Here is a 21,307-nt window from a genome sequence, read left to right as displayed (position 1 = left end):
CTCCCCAGGTGAACAAAGCCCTGAAGCAGAAGTCAGACATCGAGCACTATCGGAACAAGCTGCGCCTCAAAGCCAAGAGGAAGGGATATTACGACTTCCCTGCAGTGGAGACGAGCAAGGGTCTGACTGAAAGAAAAAAGATGTATGAAAAAGCCCCGAAGGAAATGGAGCATGTTTTGGATCCAGATTCAGAACTCTGTGCTCCATTCACCGAGTCTAAAAACAGGTGCAGTCTCTAAGGGATTCTGTAAAGGGTGCTGTATCATTGATGGGATAAGGGCAGGCCTTGGGCAGTATATCCTGGTCTCTTATCTGGTACTGTAGGATTATGATCTTTGCAGTCCACTGATTTGTACCACACTGGTCTGTGCAAGCAGGTGCTCTATAATGAGTCTGAAAGAGAGTAACATCAAAGCCATTAAAAAAAAATACTTGGGCAAACAACCATAATTGTCCTTTAGCTTAATGGTATTTTCACACCAGTTGCTTTTTCAGAGCTGAATGAAGATTGTAATTATCACCTACCTAATGGTGCAACTTCCAGATCAAGGGACATTGTATAGTTCAATTGTTTTAGAGGTTCTTGCATAAGAAAAGCAAATTTCATGCCACACCTTTTCATTCAGCCTCAGTAGGTACTTACTGCACAGGTGCTCAGAGCTCCATGCTGGTTTATCTCATTCATTCGCAGACTTGTTCATTTATTCAACATATATTGTCACCTGCTATGTATTAGGTACCATTCAAGATGCTGAATGCTGTCATGCTCATGTGGGCTTATTCATTCATTCAGTTCGAATTCCTTCAACATTTAATTGTGGACAAGACAGTCCTATTGCTGCTCTTATGGAACTTAGGGTCTAATGGGAGAGAAAGAATCACCCCAAAAGTTTATTAATGACAAGCGTGGTAGGGGTTTGAAGTATGAGGTGCTGTAATGATCTAAAAGGGAGTCCTGTCCCAGCGAGGAAGGGCTAAGCCAGATGGTTTAAATTGGCATCTGTCTCAGTTCTTTTTATGCCGCTACAACAGAATACCTGAGACTGGGTAATTTATAATGAACAGAAACATATTTTCTCACAGTTCTGGAGGCTGGGAAGTCCAAGATCAAGGTGCCGGACTTGCCGAGAGAGAGAGAGAGAGAGAGAGAGCAAGCGCAGGCCAAATTCATCCTTTTATAACAGCACCAATTCCACCCATGAGGAGGAGCCCTCATGGCCCTGTCACCTCCCAAATGTCCCACCTCCTGACACCACCATGACAGGAACCAAATTTCCACATGAGGTTTGGAGGGGAAAATCATTCTACCATGGCTGCAGCCTTCCAAGCTTTGTTGCTGACTAAGCAGAGTGATTTCACATGCACGGTCAAAGGCAGAGGTTAGTGAACCCAATCATGTCCACCTTTCTTCCTTTCCTACCTACCCGAAGCACTTTCATGATTTGAGGCCACCTCTTTCCAATACACAGTCCCCTTGGTGACTCCCCTCTGGCTTTGAGCATGCTGCCACCCTGACGTGCCACAGAGCCATGACAGACACATTCTCCACAGACTGGGAGCCATAGGGCAGTTTCTGGCCTGAGTAGGTACTTATTAAAAGCAAAAGTGACTCTGTGACAGGCTTGGATCAAAGCCACAGAGTCAAGCTGGGAGGTAGGGCTAAATTTTATGAATTGGATCAACATAATTATTTTCAATAAAGAAAAGAGGAAATTCTCAACCAGTGCTTAATTTACCATGCTTCTAATTAGGCTTGGTTGGTATGACAAGCTATTGATATAAAATCACACCACGAAAGGGTTCACAATGCACGTGACACTGTGTTAATACCTGTAGAAAAAAAAAAGAAAAAAGTTGGGGGGTTTATAGGGAGGCTGATTGGTTCTTTAGCTTTTATTTCGTACTTCAGGGAGTTTTACTTCAGTGGTCTTTGGGATGGGAGCTGGGATGGGAGCTGTTTTTCCTGGATTTTGTGCTGACACTCAGGGAAAATAAATCAAAGCCACAAAATCAAGGTGAGAGTTGGGGCTAAATTTTATGAATTGCGTTAACATAATCATTTTCATGTACAAATTAAAGAAACTTAGGAAGTTACTTGAGAAACAAAAATTTCAGTTAAGGCTTTTTATGAAAAGAGAGTGAACAAAGAATGAACCAAACTTGTTTCTGTAGAGAGGCATCACCTCTGCCTAGCACAGGTGCAGGCCAGATTCTTGGGGCCTTTTGATGACCTGCTAATGCCACATGTATTGTAGCTAATTCTCAGCAAATGTTCGTTGAAGAAATGGTTTCATGATCATAAAGCACCAAAAACAACTTTTAAAACATTTTTGACCAGTTAAGGGGAAAATATGGAGAGCCATAAACTGGGCAAGCTAGGAATAAGAATGGAGATAGGATCAGCCAGAGATGAGAATGGGGAGGGACAGACAGAAAAAAAGAGAGTGACAACCTTGGTAAGCTCAGAGGTATTATTCTTGACACACTCTGCTGTTGACTCCGGAGACTGCTGACTGTTTATCTGCTATCACAGGTTAGAGTTACCTGTTAATTACTGTTCACAGTATAACCCTCCAGAGGTTCTGCTTTCAGTGACCAAGCCACAGCAGGACAAATGAAGGAATCATGCTCTAGTCCAGAGGTTGCATCAGTATATTAGGCCAATCTCTTTTTATTTATTTATTTTTTTGTAGAGATGGGGTTTTGCCATGTTGCTCAGGCTGGTCTCAAACTCCTGGGCTCAAGCAGTCCTCCTGCCTTGGCCTCCCAGAGTGCTGGGATCACAGGCGTGAGCCACTGCGCCCAGCCAACCATTCTTGCATTGCTATAAAAAATACCTGAGACTGGGTAGTTTTTTTTTTTTTCTTTTCTTTTCTTTTAGGTTTGAAGTTACATGTGCAGGTTTGTTATATCGATAAACTTCTGTCATGGGGTTGGTTGTATGGATTATTTCATCACTCAGGTATTAAACCTATTACCCAATAATTATTTTTTCTGCCGTCTCCCTTCTTTCACCCTACACCCTGAAGTATACCCCAGTGTCAGTTGTTCCATGTGTATTCGTGAATTCTCATCATTTAGCACCCACTTATAAGTGAGAACATATGGTATTTGGTATTGTTCCTGTATTAGTTTACTAAGGATAATAGCCTCCAACTCCATCCATGTTCCTGCAAAAGACATGATCTTGTTCTTTATTATGGCTGCATAGTATTCCATGGTGTATATGTATCACATTTTTTTTTCATCCAGTCTGTCATTTATGGGCATTTAGGTTGATTCCATATCTTTGCAATTGTGAACAGTGCAGCAATGAACATTCTCATGCATGTGTCTTTATGGTAGAATGATTTCTATTCCTCTGGGTATATAATAGTAATGGAATTGCTGGCTCAAAGGGTAGTTCTGTTCTTAGCTCTTTGAGGAATTGCCATACTGCTTTCCACAATGGTTGAACTAATTTACACTCCCACCAACAGTGTATAAGAGTTCCCTTTTTCCTGTAACCTCACCAGCATCTACTATTTTTTGACTTTTTAATCATAGCCATTCTGACTGGTATGAGATGATACCTCATTTTGGTTTTGATTTGCGTTTCTCTAGTGATCAGTGATATTGAGCTTTTTTCATATGCTTGTTGGCCACGTGTATATCTTCTTCTGAAAAGGAGACTGGGTAATTTATAAAGAAAAGAGGTTTAATTGGCTCACGGTTCTGCAGGCTGTGGAAGCAAAGCACCAGCATCTTCTTAGGCCTCAAGGAGCTTTTACCCATGGTGCAAGGAAAAGCAGAAGCAAAAGAGATCTGGGGCAGGGAGATGCCATACACTCTTAACCAGATCTCGCGAGAACTCACTCACTGTCACAGGACAGCACCAACCCATGAGGGATCCACCCCCATGATCCAGTCACCTCCCACCAGGCCCCACCTCCAACACTGGGGATTACATTTCAACATGAGATATGGGTGGCGACAAATATCCAAACTAGATCAATCAGTAACCAGAATTTTACCTTAAGACCTAAATTAAATCAAATAAAAGGCAAAGTTTAGATTCCAAATGTTGACTCATCACTAAATCTTTTAAAATCATTTTCAGAGCCTTAAAAAAATCAGAACACTTCATTTTCACATTGTAAACTCTTATCCAGAGACACAAAGTACATAACATAATTGAGATGGTTGTTGTTGGTGGCCCCGGTCCATGCCCTCACCTCTCCCTGAGCCTGTCCAGGCCAGCAGCATCCTACTTGCCACAGGCATCTGTGACTCCAACTTAAAGGCTTTTTCTCAGCAGCCACCAACCAGAAGTGTCATGTAGTTAAGACACTGTGGAGCATCCTCAGTCTGTAACGGATGGAAACTGATGGATAAATACCCCTGGCAAGGGAACTCGAAGTGTAAGTTACACTGTTGCAATAACTACATTTTCTAGTTTCTATATTTGATGATTCGGACATCTGGGGCCTTGCTGACCCCAGAGAAACTGTCCTCCCCAGGCTAATAAAGGACTCACCGGCAAACATGCCTTTCATGTGCAAAGCAGCCAGTGCAGAGGCCAAACACGAACTGCCTGCTTTATATGGTCTCACAGGGCTCTCCACCCTGAGTCACTGTCTGCCTGCCCTGATTGCCCCAGGGCTAGGTACCAGACAACTCAGGACAGCCCTTGTGCCCCAGAATCTGCCAAAAGTATTCAATCAAAATTAGTCACACTCCCCTGTGGTATGGCCTGTTCCCTCCTCTTGGGATCTGTGAGTGTAACAAGCTATATATATATATATATATATATTTTTTTTTTTTTTTTGGTGTGGGGGCTGGGGGAGATGGGGTCTCCCTCTGTTGCCAGGCTGGAGTGCTATGGCACTATCTCGGCTCACTGCAACCTCCAACTCCCTGGTTCAAGTGATTCTCCTGCCTCAGCTTCCCGAGTAGCTGGGATTACAGGCACGCGCCACCACGCCTAGCTAATTTTTGTATTTTTAATAGAGACGGGGTTTCACCATGTTGGCCAGGATGGTCTTAATCTCCTGACCTCTTGCTTGGCTCGTCTCAGCCTCCTAAATTGCTGGGATTACAGGTGTGAGCTACCGCGCCTGGCCTCAAGCTATATTTATAATGGCAGTCTTGTCCTGACCTATTGGCCATGCCATACCTGAATAATAAAACCTACCTTTTAAAACAACTGTCTCCCACACTTTTCCAGTGGGCTTGAGCCTCCGTTACCCAAAACACAAATCTACTCCATATCATACCCATTGATTTTCCTTCCTTCCCTCTGTCATTTCCCCACTCCCCAGCTAGTGCTTCCTGGGGCCACCTCCCAAATAAATGACTTACACTCAAATCATTCTAGAACCTGCTTCTAGGGAACCCAATGTAAGGTAATAATATATAAAGATGGAGTTGCTCTGATGGAAGCTGGGCCTCCTCCTGCTCCTCAGTCCTTCCCAGGCCATCTCTATGGAACCCCAGGGTTCCATAGAAAGAGAACACAATTTGAGAACTACTTTCTTAAGCTATATTGGGACTAACAAGCAAGTAAAACTCATCATTACCCACCCAGCAGTATTTTCAGAGGTAAAAAGCTTAGTTCTCAAGTTTGTATGCTTCAAAATGTATTGCCTTTTAAAAGTATGTAGCAAAATAACAAGAAATGAATATACCTAATGGGATGCTATCTTATTAAAATAGGTAATTTCTCTACCTGAGAGTCTAATTTATTTTTAAATAGATGCTTGCACACCAGGCCTGCATTGGTGGTCTGGAAATTGAAATCCACGTTAAACAGCAGCCTTTAAGCTGTATATTTTAAGGGGATGTTGCCTCCGAGAGAAAAGTAGACTGGTATACACTTCAATGTCGGCACTTTTACCTACATTTACAGTTCTCGACAGGGCTTACACACTCTCGCTGTTGTACTTCTAACACTTGCAAAATAACCTACTTAAGTGTCAATTGCTAATCTTAGTATTTACTCCACCACCACCCTTATTAGTAAATCTTTTCTAAATGAGCTAATTGATAATCTCAAGACAGTTGTAAAATCTGCCTTTTCCCAAAAATGATGTGTAATTAGGTCAAGGATGAGAATTCTTCTCGAGTCTGCAGAAGGTGTGAATCTCTAGGAGCAGATTGTTTCAACAGCTCACTGAGGTTGTGCTTCCCTAAAGGAAGCCTCTAATTGCAGATAACTATAGGGCACAGTTTATGCTATTAGCTTGTGAGTGCCGTTATTAGAATTAGTCAGAATTCTTTGGGCTGCAAATGATGGAAATCCAGCATAAACTGATTAAATAAAAGGGGAATATATTATTGAGCATTACTGAGCATTATTGAAAGGTCCAGGCTTCGGCATGGCTGGATCCAGGGGTCAGACAATGTCTCCTATGTTAGATCTTGCTCTCTTTTCACTCTCTGCTGCCCCCATTTTCAGGCAGGCTCTTAACCTCATGGTGACAAACTGGCTGCCAGCAACTCCTGGCATATATCCTATCTTCTTAGAAACCCCAGTGCCAAGAGAACGCCTCTTTCCTAGTTGCCCTAGCAAAAGCCCTGAGACTCAGTCCCACCAGAACAACTCAGGTCAGGTGCCCAGCCCCTGACCCATCACTGTGGCCATGGGGATGTGATGCTGGGATTGGTCCAGCCTGAGTCACATGCCTACCCCTGGAGGAAAGTGAGCCCCCAAGTGACATCATGATGCTCTTACCAAAGGAAGGTTATCACAGGTAATAGGCAAGCAAAGGCAACAGATGCTCTTTGAGCAGGTATAAGCTCCTCATGGTGAACGTCTAGAACCAGTGGTGTCTGCTGTATTCCCAAGGCTAATGGCAAAGGTAATGCTTTGCCTTAGAGTTCTACTGCCTCTCCTAGACTATGTATGATTGTAATTCTGTGACTAACTTACTGTGTGTCTATGAAAATGTGTATGCCTGTCAGGTTTCTGGGGCTTCCCACATAGTCACTGGGAAGAAATAATACAGTCTCTTCACCTTCAACCCATGAATAGCTAGAATCTTAGAATAGAGACATTACATAGGCCGTGTTGGTGGGCACGGAGGCTCACACCTGTAATCGCAGCACTTTGGGAGGCTGAGGTGGGCGGATCTCTTGAGCCCCAGAGTTCGAGACCAGCCTAGGCAACATGGTGAAACCCTGTCTCTACAAAAATTACAAAAAAATTAGCCTAGCTTTGTGGTATGTGCCTGTAGACCCAGCTCCTCAGGAGGGTGAGATGGAAGGATCACCTAATCCAAGGAGGTCAAGGCTGCAGTGAGGTTATACCACTGCACTCCAGCCAGGGTGACAGATTGAGATTCTATCAAAAAAAAAAAAAAAAAAAAAGTTTGGAGAGTTATCTGAAGATAGATAGTCTTAGAATGCAAATTAATCACAGGGAGACTTATGGCTGGGTGAGAAGGAAGTGCTATCCCTTTGCCACCTTGCAGGATCATGTAGAACTCACTTGTCCCCAATAAGCCTCACCCCCACTTGTAAAATTACCTCTTGTGGAAGAAGAAAAGCATAGCCACTCTCCTCACTATGTTGCTATTTACTTCCCACCCTTTGAAAAGATTTTTCTAATGACAAGTGGAGACAAGACAGGGGTGACAAATGTATGAATTTTTTAGCAGTAGCTGAGTGGAGCCCCTGAATGTGCTACTCCCTGGGCCTGAAATGCTCTGTGCCCAGATCAATGTGTGGCTGGCTCCACTTAGGACTCAGCTGAATTGTCACCTCCCCAGAGAGGCCTTCCCTGATCCTCCTATCTAAAGTTGTCTCCCATCCTAGTCCCCGTTTGTCACAGCTTAATAGCACTTATCACTCTGAAATTACCATGTTAATTATCTGTCTCTCTCATTAGGATGTAACCTCTAGGAGAGGAGGGGCCACAATCTTGTTTTGTTCACTGTGGATGTTCATCATCTTCCATGGTGCCTGGCACATAGTAGGCATTCAGTAAATGATGGAAGGCTGGATGGTTGGATGGATGGATGGATGGATGGATGGATGGATGGATGGACGGATGGATAGATGGGTAGGTAGGTGGATGGATAGATGTGGATGGATGGACGGACGGATGGATGGATGGATGGATGGATGGATGGATGGATGGATGGGTGGGTGGGTGGATGTGAGGGTGGATGAATGGATAAGCCCCAAATTACATCTGGGTTTATGGCGTCTTAGTCCGGAAGGAAATCTACTCTGGTAATAGCAGAAAAGAAATCTATCCACAGTCGTAATGTTAAGCAGCCCACTAGCTACAGGGTTTGTTAACACATCATAGAATCCTGCGTGTGAAACCAGAAAGAGTAAAAGGAACAGGAGGTTGCTGAGTCAACAAAGTCAACAAAGGCAAGTTTGTTCCCATCAGCGTTAGCTGTCCTAGAGGGTCAAGGGAGAACCCCTGGTCTTGCCATCAGCAGAATTTTAAATGAGGTGGCAATGTTGCAATTGATTGTAGTTACCTAGTTTCCATATGAAAGAACACTTACAATTCAGCCAAATGATTACAGCATCTGGAAAAAAAAATCTTTATTTCACTCTTTCTACAGCCCCTTATATCCTGGGAATAAATGCCATCAATTCTGAGATTTGTGAGGCAAATCCAAACCCTTCATTGGTTGCCTGTACTTTGGATCAGTGGAGAATTCCATCTGTCAGGGCATTTGCTGCATCATAACAGTTGTTGAATTTTCTTCAGGCAACAGATGAAGAACTCTGTCTACCGAAGCCGGCAGTCTCTGAACAGCCCGAGTCCAGGGGAAACCGAGATGGACCTTCTGGTGACTCGGGAGCGACCCCGGCGTGGAATCCGCAACAGCGGATACGATGTGAGTCTCTGGTGGGCTGGGTGAATACAAGCTTTGCTTTCCCCTGAAGGCAAGGGGGATAGAGCATCCCATTGTGTTCTGCTTTACCACATATTTGTGGAATTTTAAAAAGCACTAAAATGTTTTCTATTTTTTTATTACCTATTTTTCAAAGTAGGACTACTTGGAATGTGTCAGAGTAACAGATTATTGCTAAAAGGATCACGATTTCTGAATTGTGCCACGTTATGAATAGCACATTACGGACTTTAAACTCAATGGATATTCTAAATGCCCTTAATTTATTTTCCCCTCTGTCCGTAGAAACTCGGTAGGGACCATGACCACGGGTTAGAATTCACTTGAACACAGGCTTCTTTTAATTCATAGCGATATTGAAAAGCTGGATTTGTTCCTGATTTCATAACTCCTCGGTATGCCATGGAAACAATGAGATGTCCAACAGGGCGGTTTGATAATTTCATGTGACAAAGCACATGCTTATGTTCAGTGATGTGACTGAGCTGCAGAAATTATTTTAATCCCGTCAGATTTCTCCAGATGAGGAGTTGCAATTTGGTGCCTCCTCTCCAGTTGCCTGCACCCTGTGACTTCTCCTCGGACCCATGAGCTCAGGTGAATTGTCCTGTGCTGAGAGGTACAGTAATGCCTCACCCTGCCCCAGCATTTCACATGATCTTGAATCTACACCTAGGTTTGTGAACACGTTTCCTTCCCATTCCCCTAAAATGTTTCTCTAAATACAAATAAAAATTTTTCTTTAATAAGACTTATAATTCAAACATGTCTAGATAAACATGTTATAATTTAAGAAGTTGTAGTTTGACACTTGGTTTTTTAAATATACCATGCTAATTGGAAGGCAACAATATTTTTCTCCCTCAGGATTAGTCATCTTTTGCCACAAAACCTTAAAATGGGATTTTTTAATGGTCCAATTAAAAACAGAGATATTGTACCTAATTTGAATTTCTAATCACCTTCCTTATATTTAAACTTGATGTTTGTGTTAGTGGTGTTACACTTATCTTTTGTTTCTTTTTCCTTTTTCATAAAACAGTTTGGTAGTTTAGTTTTATAAAATTATAGATGCTTTGGGCAAATCTTTTATTTTTCCGCTAGGTTAAATTATTCAATGTTAATTTTTCTCCTTATAAAAAATATTTCCTATGCCAAATTCATTCAGCAATTTGATAATCAGCCTGTGATTAAAAATCGGGCATTGGAAGCTTCCAGTTAATCTTTCCCCACCAACAGTGAACCTTCTTCCTCGATGCTTGTTTAGTTTGGGGAACTTTTTCACCTGCTCAGGCATCTGAGACACAGTAGGATTCTTAATTTATTTCAAGATTGGCATTAATGGGGTTTTTTTGTGAGATTCTAAGCAAAGACACCTTGACAGTTGTGAGGAAATGGGTCAGAGGTTTCCCTATTAACCTTAAAAAGAGAACGTTGCAGACCGTTTTTTAACCACAGTGACATGACTTGCAGCACTCACTTAGTACGTTTGGAATGTCATGTTAGCAACTTACCTAGAACAATAGAGACAGATACTTTTTAGGAGGAGATTACTCACCCTTACAGACACGTATAAGTATACCAAGTACATGTTACTTTAGGGGAAGCCTGCTTTATTCTAATAGACTTCTTTAAAATAGATACTGCTTTGAGAAGTGCATGTGATCTCAAAAATGTGATGATAAGCTCCCTTAAGAGAAAAATGATCATCTAGGGAATAGCTTTAAGAATTTAGACTATTGACTGTAAGAATGAAATTGCTTACCTATATCTCCTCTTGTGCTTTTTATACTAATCATATGAAAAGTGTCTAATATTTACCAACTGCTCACTATAGACCAAGCCCTATTCTAGTCTTTTCATGTGTATTATCTCGTTGCATTTGCACAGTTACCAGCCAAGTAGATGCTTTCATTATGCCCATTGTATGGATGAAGAAACTGAGGCCAGTTATATAATTTGCCTACCCAGCCGCAGAGCCCCTCCCCTTAACCACCATGCAATATGGCTTCTGTATTCATCCTTCCTCACTATACATCTATCCTTATGTAACCTCATGCATATCCTATATTTTTGAACCTCTGGAAGAAGCTAGATGTCAGGGCTCACAAGCATTCTTACATGAATAACTCACACAAGCAAAACATGGACCAGCAAATAAAGTAGAAAAAAAAAAGTGAGTCATAGTTTTAAACAATGCATTCATTTTCTGAGCTCTTGGTTTTCTAAAATTACCAGAGCACTTCTGGCAAAAGAATACATTAGCACAGCAGTGAGCCGGTCATTCAGTTGGAAACATGTCATTCTTCCCACTGGGTCTGGGGATCTAGAAGCCCTGCCAAAATATCCAGTCCTTTCTGCCAGGTTGAGGAACCTTGACGCTGTAGAAGCAAAAACACTGGGAGATTGATTCAATTTTGCATTTTTTGAAAGATGACTGGAGTCCCAAAGGAAAAGCCTGAATGTAAAAATGAATAAATGCATAAATAAGCAAATACATGCTACACAGGCAAATCTTAGCATCAGGACTGTAGCAGCAAGGATTGTTTCAAAATTTTCCCATAGGGCAAGAGTTATTAGGAACTAGAGAAGGGAGACCCTTAGCTCCGAGGGGTTTGGGATCACTGCGTTTTACAGCAACACTCTTCAACCTTTTATTCACTCTTTCAGCTAAGGGATGTAGTACACTCCCGGCAGTAATGATACCTCACTTGGTAGTAATATTCTAGAAGGACACATTCCCATTAGAAGGATGTGTTATTTTCACAAGATGCTCCAAACTCCCAAAAGACCAGATCATATTATTAAACCAACTTTAGCATTGAACTTAATTCATCCCTATGTATAAAGCAGGTAGAAAAGAAAATGTCAGCCTAATATGTAAAAACAAAAATATCTCTATTTCAAAGTATTCTTAAAATGTTATTTTCTGAATGAAAGTCATGTGGAAAATAATGAAGCAGTGAGGAAAAGAAAAAAAATGCTGCAAATATGATTCTCAGGCAGAATAAAGACCTAAGTGATTTTTCCTTTATCAGCCAAATTATTTACCCCAGTATGTGGATATGAAACCTTTGCTTCCAAAAGCCAAGTAATCATTAAATCATCCCCCAGAAAGAAAAATGTACCTTTTCAACATTGATCTGTTTTTGGAGTTTAAAAATTGGTGGCAGGAAAGGAGCCAGCTATGTGTCTTGGCTATGAGGGAGACTCTGAAATTTATTGTTTGAATTATAACTTTGAAAATGAATGTTGACCTCTCAGAAGTAGGGACTTTTACAAACTACTTCCCTTAGTTTCTCTCTAGCACCTTGTCTGAAGTTCCATGCACTGGAGGTAGTTGCTAGTGCAGTGGGCTCAGACCCTAAAATGTGAGCAGTGGGTTTGAAAATGTTAAGAAGGATGGTTGACTCATTGATGCATCTCAAAGAGGCGATCACAGTCATTAGTTCTCATTCCAGAGGCCTTCTTTGGGGAAATGTTTGAAACCAGATGCTTCTACAGCTGAGAAGTCCATGTAAATCTATAGAAAGGGGTATCAGGCAAGGTCCAGCTGCAGAAAACTGAAAACATCAAGCTGTTTAAAACAGACCCAAAAAATGACCATTAGGAATTAGGTGCTCACAAAATCATCGGCGGGCTGAAGGAATGTTCCTGGAAAGATTCCTAGAACAAGACCACAGGGCTGGCCCTGAGGAGGGGCTGCTGCCTCTTCTTCAAGCAGGAAGGTGGAGAAGCAGCCTGCCCTGGAACACCGAGGTTAAGAAAACACAGTCATAGCATGATCTAGGAATGAGAGAGCCCCACAGAACCAGGGTTAAGGACTGTGCTGCTCAGCAACCCAGCTTCCAGCAGCCAAGGCAGCAGAAAGATGGGCCTGCCCCATTTCCCCTGTCCAGAGTGCACACAAGTGCATCTAACTGACAGGACTGAAGTCTCATCCACAGATGCAGCTTCCTGGAACGCCAGGAGACGGAAGTTAGCCATTCAGCCTCAACAGTACAGAAATGCTCACTACGAGGAGGTTGCCTGTCCATTACCTCCACTGCAGGCACCAGGCAAAAGCGAGGGGAGAGAAAGATTACCAGGCAGGGCAATACTCAGGAAAAAGTTGGGGCCACTAGTGGATAAAAGTATATCCCAAAGGGGAAAATGAGCCCATTTCTCAGAGCTCAGTCCACAACAGCCTGCTGAGGAAGACCTGGGCACATTGTCTGATGTCAAGCCTATAGGCTGACAGTGCAGCTTCCTTTGTTACAGGTGAGCAGTGGTTACTGGAAGGAGAAGAAGGAATTGAAACAGTTGTTTTGATGAGTTCCACTTGCAGAACAATGAAATATTATCTGGAAAGTCCCTGACTGCTCACAAAGCTTATGGCAAGTCTGGGGCCTCCTCGTTAAATTTGTAATCCTATTATTAATAGAAATCTCTTCTGCCCACCCACTTCCCACACCTGCCCCAGCATCTTACAGCTTTGGCATAACAGTCAGAGATCAAGCCCAACACAGGAATGCCCTGGTGCTGCATAATGGAGTGGTCCCAAATAAGGGTACAACCAGCTCGTTGCTCCATTGGGAAGCAATTGGTTGGATTTGGAGATTTTGTCCTTTATTCGAGAAGCAACCTGCTTGTTACCCCCCTGACCTAGGTGCTCTTGTGTTGACCCCACTACCATTATTACCTTAGTATCTCCCCCAAAACTTTCCTCCATAGCCCCTCATCTTAGCCTTTCATTTCCTTCTCCTACCTCTCCCAGCTAACATGAGCTATAATAACCCTGGCTTGATATGTTATCTCGACTTAATTTACAGTACATTATATTTTAACAGGGACTTCTAATCCAAGAAAAATATCTGCTCATGGGAAATCAGGCTCCCTGGCAGAACCTGAGGCAAAGAGATTGAGGTGTTTGAGGGTGAAGGAAGTCTTTAAGTAAAGTCCAGGTGTCACCAGGTTGATGGCTGCCCAGAAAGATACTTATCAACCCCAGTGTTGGAGGCCATTTGGCGAGCGGGAGGTGGAATGCTTGTTGTCAGGTTTGAGAGGGAGGCAGAGGGGTTTCAGCATGGCCTAGTGACCTCCTTCAGAGCCAGGCCTCCCCTGCAGGCCAAGAATTTCCCTCCCCTGTAGGCAACTTCCCACTGGGCAGGAGATAAACAACTTCCCTTCTGTTAGCAGCACTCAAGTGCTATCTGCCTGCATCTTCTCTCTGATCCCCTGCATTCTGGACCCTGTCTGCTTTTATTCTTGGTACCTGCCTGCCCATCCCCATTTTTCCCGGACTCTGGGACCTCCTACCCTCTTGACCTAGGGTAGCCACTTCTTTCAGGCCAGGGTCCCCAGCATGCTCTAGGTATACTTTCAGGGAGAGGAGGAAGCAGATTTAGGCAGATTTTAAAGTTGGGCTATGGTACAGACACTACAAGGCCTCAGCTGACCCCATGGAGGCTCTGCAGCTCAGATGGCCCTGAAGAGTTGTCTCAAGTTTGGGAAGCAGCTATGCATATGTACTCTAGAATGGACCAGTCATTGGGTGTCCTTGGGTGAGGCTGTTCTCTTTAGCCAAGGGCAATTCCCTGTGAGAGCTGATACCTGAGGGCTGACAGCTGGCAGTGTGCCCAGCAGCTGGGGGAATCCATCTTCTAGTCCTTAGCAGCATGGCTCAGAGTCCACTAGTTCCTTACAATCCTGTGTACTCCTGGGCCACCTATGTCTGCCAAGCCCCTGCAGGAGCTGGAGGCCAGTGGACAAATGTAAACACCCCTTGGGAATTGCCATTCCTTTTCTTTCTTCTAGCAAACATTTATTGAGTGCATTGGAACCATGGCAGCATATGTGCACTTAATGTATGTAAATTCAGTAATACGAGTCCTGAAAGAAAAAAGAAAAAAAAATTTAAAGCCAAGAAACTAGCTTTTACATATATTTTGTTTATATTGTACGTTGCAGATTATATGTTTCTTTTTCCCTGTTACCTTATAAGGTTGTATGCACAGGGCCACATAGGCTACACCAAGTGGACGATTTAAGAGATTTTCAAGGGCTTTTCTCTACATGATTTTTACCTACTCTGCTGGCTGGCATTAGCATTAGCATCTAAGCCTTGCATGAGATTCCACTGTATCAGCCTGTGTGAAGCTCTGTGGAGAAGGGAAAGATGTATTAATTTTCGTGCATGGCCAGGTGATCACACACTAGTGGAGGAGAGAGGTAGAGGCAGATGCAACATACTGTGGCAATGAACTTGGATGGGAAGAGGAAGTGCTCCTGAGGGTTTGTTCCTTCCTGTCTGTCCCGCAGCCGCTGCCCAGTACCGTCTCCATTGCTCACCACTGCTGAAGCCGCCAGACAGCTGCCGGGGAAATCCTTCTAAATCACACAGTCTTGTTCAAAATCCTCCAGGAGCTCACCATAGCTTTGGGGCTAAAACTCAGATGCTAAGCTCCCAGCTCAGGACTTTTCTGCTCTGGCTGGCCCAGATGTGCCCTTCTAGCTGATGCGCGTCACTCCTTAAACCACCCCCTTGGCTCCAGCCTAAACACCTTCCCCAAACTTGTCCTGTGGTTTCTCATCTCCAGGTTTTTGCACGCATACATCACTCTGCCTGGAATCTCCCTTCCCACCTGCTTCATCCAGGCCCAGGCTGCTCAATCTCCTCACTGTTAACACTTAGGGCTGTAGAGTTTCTTCATATGGTGCACTGTCCGGTGCATTATAGGATGTTTAGCAGCATCCCTGGTGTCTACCTATGCATGAGGTGCCAGAAGCCCCTCCCAGTTGTGACAACCAAAATATGTCTCCAGACATTGCAGATGTTCCCTGGTGGTCAAACCTGCTCCTGGCTGAGAACTACTGACCTAAGCAATGCTTTTGGAACTTGGTTTAAACATGACCTTCCCCAGCACCTTTTCCTGGCACCTATGCCTATGGGCCCCTCCTTTGTGTTCCAATAGCCCCTGACACCCCAATCAAAGCCTTCATCTCCGACTTCCATTAGTTTACTTGTATTATTTCCCCATGCAACTTCTCAAGGACAGGAGTCATGTTTTATTTATCCTTGAAACCTCAGCACTCGGAATAGTAACTGGCACATAGTAGATGCGGTGTCTCTATTTGTTGGGCAAATGAACAAACAAGTGTGTCAACCAGAAGAGGTGACTCCTGAGCTGAGACTTGAAAAAGTGGGGCATGTTTCTAGCTCTGAGCCAAATACACATTAGATTTGACCGAATATCAAAACCATAGGCAGATGTCCATTGCCATTTGGAGTTCACTGTGAATAGTGGTTATTCACTAAAATCGTTTGGCAAAAGCAACAGAAACCCCAACTTAAACCATCTTAAAACATGAACAGGATGAGTTGTTTACAGTAAATGCAGGCATGGTTTGGTTGGGGCCCCAGTCTGTTCCTCTGCATTATACACAGCTCTGTGTCCCCCCGTGCATTGGCCGTATCCACAGGTGGACTCTGGTAAGAAATCCCAGGCCTCATATCTGTATCCTGCATGGACCAGTGCAAGAGGGAATTCTCTTTTTCCAACCTCAACACAAGGTTTATGGGTTTTACTCTGACTGAGCTATCGTATGCCAAGTGTCCAGCCCTTCATGAATCACTGTAGCAATGAATGCAGGGAGATTACACTGATTAATTTAACCTGGTCAGGCCCCATCGACGGAGCTGGGGCAGCTTAGTCCCAGCTAGCCCCCCTGGCTGAAACACAGGGAGAGAAGGAGATGCATGCTGAGGCCATCACAGTGCCTGCTACAGCATCTGCTGCTTGAGGAACACTTGTAGTTGGACTTTTTTATTTAGAGAGACAGATCTTGCTCTGTCGCCCAGGCTGGAGTACAGTGACACAATCACAGCTCACTGCAGCTCCAACCTCCTGGGCTCAGGCAAGCCTCCCTCCTCAGCCTCCCCAGTAGCTAGGACTACAGGAGTGACACTGCACCTGGTTAATTTTTAATTTTTTTTTTTTTTTTTTTATAGAAATGGGGTCTCCCTATGTTGCCCATAGAGGCTGGCCTAGAACTCCTGGCTTTGAGCAATTTTCCCACGACAGCCTCCCAAAGTGCTGGGATTATAAACATGAGCACTGTGTTGGGCATCTTAAGGAACACACCCAACAGCCTCCTCCGTGTCACTCTTCCTTCCAGTTTCAACCTGTTGTCATCTTTGTGTTTTTTGTTGTTGTTTGTTTTTGAGACAGAGTTTCATTCTTGTTGCCCAGGCTGGAGAGCAATGGTGTGGTCTCAGCTCACTGCAACCTCCACCTCCCGGGTTCAAGCGATTCTCCTGTCTCAGCCTCCTAAGTAACTGGGATTACAGGTGCCCACCACCATGCCCAGCTTTTTTTTTTTTTTTTTTTTTTTGTATTTTTAGTAAAGACAGGGTTTCACCATGTTGGCCAGGTGGGTCTCGAACTCCTGACCTCAGGTGATCCGCCCGCCTCTTTCTCCCAAAGTCCTGGGTATTTTACAGGCGTGAGTCACTGCGCCCAGCCCTCTTGTCACCTTTGACATCTTTGTCATCAAGCCCTTTCTGAAGGGAAAGATCAGCGTGGTGTTGTGTAATGACTGTTATTCACTGTGAGCTCGGGAAGTCCAGGCTACAGTCAGAGGTTCACGTTTTGGACACAGGTAGAGTGACAGAGGGATTTTGTGCATCTGTCTGGTTTTTTCAAGAGCTGAAGAGGTGAAAGGGCAGGCTTGAGTGCATGGCGGGGAGAGCCTGTTTGTGATGAAATAGTGCTGACTCACGGGAGAGATCCTCCCAGTTTCCTTGCTCCCTGCAGTGCCAGCTCAGCTAAGATGAAAAAAAGCAGGTGCTGACTCACCTAGAAAGCAAGACGCGAATTAGCTTTCCAAGAGAGAAAGCCATTCTTCATATGTTTACTTTCGGGTTGATTCCTTTTTAAGAGGTGTTTTTAATTATGACTGTGGTTTATTTATTGTTCTTGAAGTTCACAGGTAGTACAGTGTAGGGGCTGTGCTCATAGCCTCTGGAGCTAGGCTACTTACAAGCTATGTGAAGGTAGGCCAGTTACCTACCTATCTGCACTTCAGTTTTCTCATCTGTAAAATGGGAATACCAGTGGTACCTACTTTATGAGGATGTTGTGGGAATTAAATGAGTTAATGCAGACAAAGCATGTAGAAAACAGGGAGTGAACATTAGCTACTATAACTCCCCAGGAGGGAGAGGGCAATACTCTCCTTTTCCTGTTTCTTTTCTTTTCTAGCAGTTACTACTCTGCTTTTGTTATTGTTATTGAGACAGAGTCTCACTCTGTCGCCCAGGCTGGAGTGCAGTGGCATGATCTCAGCTCACTGCACCTTCTGCCTCCCAGGTTCAAGCAATTCTCCTGCCTTAACCTCCTGAGTAGCTGGGATTACAAGCATGCACCAGCATGCCCAGCTAATTTTTGTATTTTTAACAGAGGCGGCGTTTCACCATGTTGGGCAGGCTGGTCTGGAGCTCCTGACCTCAAGTGACCCACCCACCTCGGTCTCCCAAAGTGCTGGGATTACAGGTTTGAACCACCACGCCCGGCCTGCGCTTACTGCTCTGAATTGTGTCACACACCAAAGAGAGGACTGTGCTCCTCCCAGGGTGCCTTTCTCTGGCGTGACCGGACAAGAGATGGGCTTGGTGAAGGGTGCCTGGACCTCTCCCACCTTGCCGTAGTACAAGGCCACATTTCCAGAGATGACCTTTAAGGTAATATTTTTGCAAACACAGGGCGGGACAGTGGCTTCAAGTCGAGGCAAATGGATCTTGCGGGCTGCTCAGTAATTGAATTTGCCCTGCTCCTTAGAGAGCAACAAGTTACGGAGGGAGAAAGACAGGAAGTTGAGCTGGCACCTGAGGCTTCTGTTACACGGGGAAGATGTTTTGCTTTGGGGGCAGTGAGCAATGCTGAGAGCATTGGAGCACCTTCTTTTATCCTTGCCTGTCCCATCTTCATAGGCTCAGTGGAGACTCTGATTATGGGTCACTCTCTGAAAGGTCCTCTCTGAAAGAGGATGTCCCTGTTTCCTTAGAAGTCTGTGAGAGACTCTTTAATTCTTTTCTACTCACCTGAAACACAGAAACAGCATGCTGTCCTCACATCCCCATAGCCGTGGAGTGATCGTAGACCGTCCTTTGGAAGGGCCATCAGAATGAAATTTGAAATTTTGCTGAAAAATTTTTTTTTAATTCCATTTGCACATCTTTGCAGAAAAGTCACTGAGCCATTATTTTGAACCCCACTGCCTGTTCTGAGGGGAACCAATCTCACTTTATTATTAGAGAAGCTTCCAGGATGCAAGCTCCTGGGAAACTGCTGCAAAGGTCTCTCTGCTCCTGTACCACCATGGTCTTCTTCCCACCTGGTGAAGTGAGAACTCCCTGAAATGTGGTTTCCAGAAGCAACTTTCTAAATATGTCTCTCCTTCCTCAGTAACAGGCAGCACTTGCAGTGGGCAGAGGAGGCATTAAATGGAGAGAAGTGGCATGTTTTGTGTGGCCCAAAGGACTCCGATTGGTGGAAAAGAAAAATGGACATGGAGCCAGATACATTTCATCATGGCCAGATGGCCCAGGAATTTATCTTGCTGAAACCCCCACTCGGTCTCTGGGCCCTTGCCACGCAGTTGCATAATTTGTTCAGAATCTGCTCTTGCAGGATGGAGCTGCGATTGACACTGAGCTGAAAATCAGGGCTTTGGGGCAGGGTTTGGAGAGGGGCTTCAAATTCCTATGCTCCAGAAATGAAGTACCAAGGTGGGGCAAAGTGATGTTACACCCCTTTGTGTGTCCTGGAAAGTGTGGGCTTGTAAAACCCCTGTTCACTTTGGGGCGCCTAACTCAAGAACTTCTAGAATAAGTGGCCTCAAGAGCCCTTTATCCCTCTTCGTTAAGCCCATTCTAGATAAAACTGTTTCATTCATTTTAGACAAATGGAAATGTCTTTTACTGTTGAAGACTTTTGAGCAGGAATTCTCCAGACTTTTAACACTCATTTATTCAATGAGTATTTATTAATGTTCTACCATACGCCATTCTGGGATACGGCAGGAAACATGACAATGTCCCTGCCCTCATGGGGCTTATCCAGTAGTCACCGCTTATCTGTGGTCTCACTTACTCGTGGTCAACTATGGTCTGAAAATATTAAATGGGAAATTCCAAAGATAAACAATTCATACATTTTAAATTGTGTGCCATTCTGAGTAGTGTAATGAAGTCTAACGCCATTCCACTCCATCCTACCCAGGACATGAATCTTCCCTTTGTCCAGCTTATCCTGGTCAACAAGGATATGTCTGTGCTACCCAGCTGTCAGTCACTTAGTCACACAGTGGTTATTCAGACAACCACTGTCGCAGCATACCAGTGCTTGTGTTCAAGTAACCCTTATTTTACTTAACGGTGGCTCCAAAGGGCAAGTGGTAATGCAATTTGGATATGACAAAGAAAAGCCCTCTAGTGCTTCCTTAAATAGGTGAAAGTTGCTGACTTAGTAAGGAAAGAAAAAAAATTGTATCCTAAGGTTGCTAAAATCTCTGGTAACAATGAATCTTTTTTTTTTTTTTTTTTTTTTTTTTTTTTTTGAGACAGAGTCTCGCTGTGTCACTCAAGCTGGATTGCAGTGGCGCAATCACGGCTCACTGCAACTTCCACCTCCTGGGTTCAAGTGATTCTCCTGTCTCAGTCTCTTAAGTAGCTGGGATTACAGGCGTGTACTACCACGCCCAGCTAATTTTTGCGTTTTTAATAGAGATGGGGTTTCACCATGTTGGCCAGGCTGGTGTTGAACTCCTGACCTCAAGTGATCCACCAGCCTCGACCTCCCAAAGTGCTGGGATTACGAGTGTGAACCACCATGCCCAGCCAAGAATGAATCTTCTACCCATGAAATTGTGAACAGTATATTGTTATAATTGTTCTATTTTATTATTAGCTATTGTTGTTAATTTCTCACTGTGCCTAATTTATAAATTAAACTTTATTATAGGTTTGTATGAGAAAAAATATCATGTATCTAGGATTCATTACTCTCCACGATTTCAGGCATCCAGTGGGGGTCTTGGAACATTTTCCCTGAGGACAAGGGAGAGTAACTTATTACACTAGGGAAAACTGGCAACAAACACCCACGCACATATATGTACAGCACAGTGTCAGGAAGGCTATGGAGGAACATAACTCAAGGAAGGCAGTGGAGAGTACCAGGAGCTTCTCTGAATAGCTTGAGCAGGGCAGGGCTCTCCAGGGAGGTGACTTTTGAGCAGACCTAAAATGCTCGCCCCAGGGGAAGAGCTTTCCAGGCAGAAAGTACAGCAAGTGGAAGGGCCCAGACATGCTTGGGGAGCTCAGAGACCATTAAGGAGACCCGTGTAGTACAGTTCCTCTTGTTGGTAAAGAGTCTTGGCTTCAACTCTTGCCTTTCCTTCACTCTCAC

At 44.0% G+C, this 21,307-nt stretch overlaps 1 protein-coding gene across 14 annotated transcripts in view; it reads left to right on the top strand.

Moving 5' to 3' along the window:
* The window catches only part of KIAA1549L (KIAA1549 like), a 315,005-nt gene that overhangs the window by 250,403 nt on the left and 43,295 nt on the right, over window positions 1-21,307 (top strand). For 12 of the 14 annotated variants that reach the window (XM_055281967.2, XM_055281966.2, XM_055281965.2 and 9 more), the window contains 2 exons: window positions 9-226; window positions 8,711-8,840. In XM_055281967.2, the coding sequence (XP_055137942.1) occupies window positions 9-226; window positions 8,711-8,840 (348 nt within the window). Of the gene's footprint in view, window positions 1-8; window positions 227-8,710; window positions 8,841-9,370; window positions 15,709-21,307 lie in introns of those variants that run through there. The other 2 variants (XM_063641012.1, XM_063641010.1) reach the window with 1 other exon arrangement.

This window comes from Symphalangus syndactylus, chromosome 6 (genome assembly GCF_028878055.3).
Source record: "Symphalangus syndactylus isolate Jambi chromosome 6, NHGRI_mSymSyn1-v2.1_pri, whole genome shotgun sequence".
In the NCBI taxonomy this organism is placed as follows: domain Eukaryota; kingdom Metazoa; phylum Chordata; class Mammalia; order Primates; family Hylobatidae; genus Symphalangus; species Symphalangus syndactylus.
Note: the sequence above shows the minus strand (reverse complement) of the source record. Positions and strands in the feature narration are given on the sequence as shown.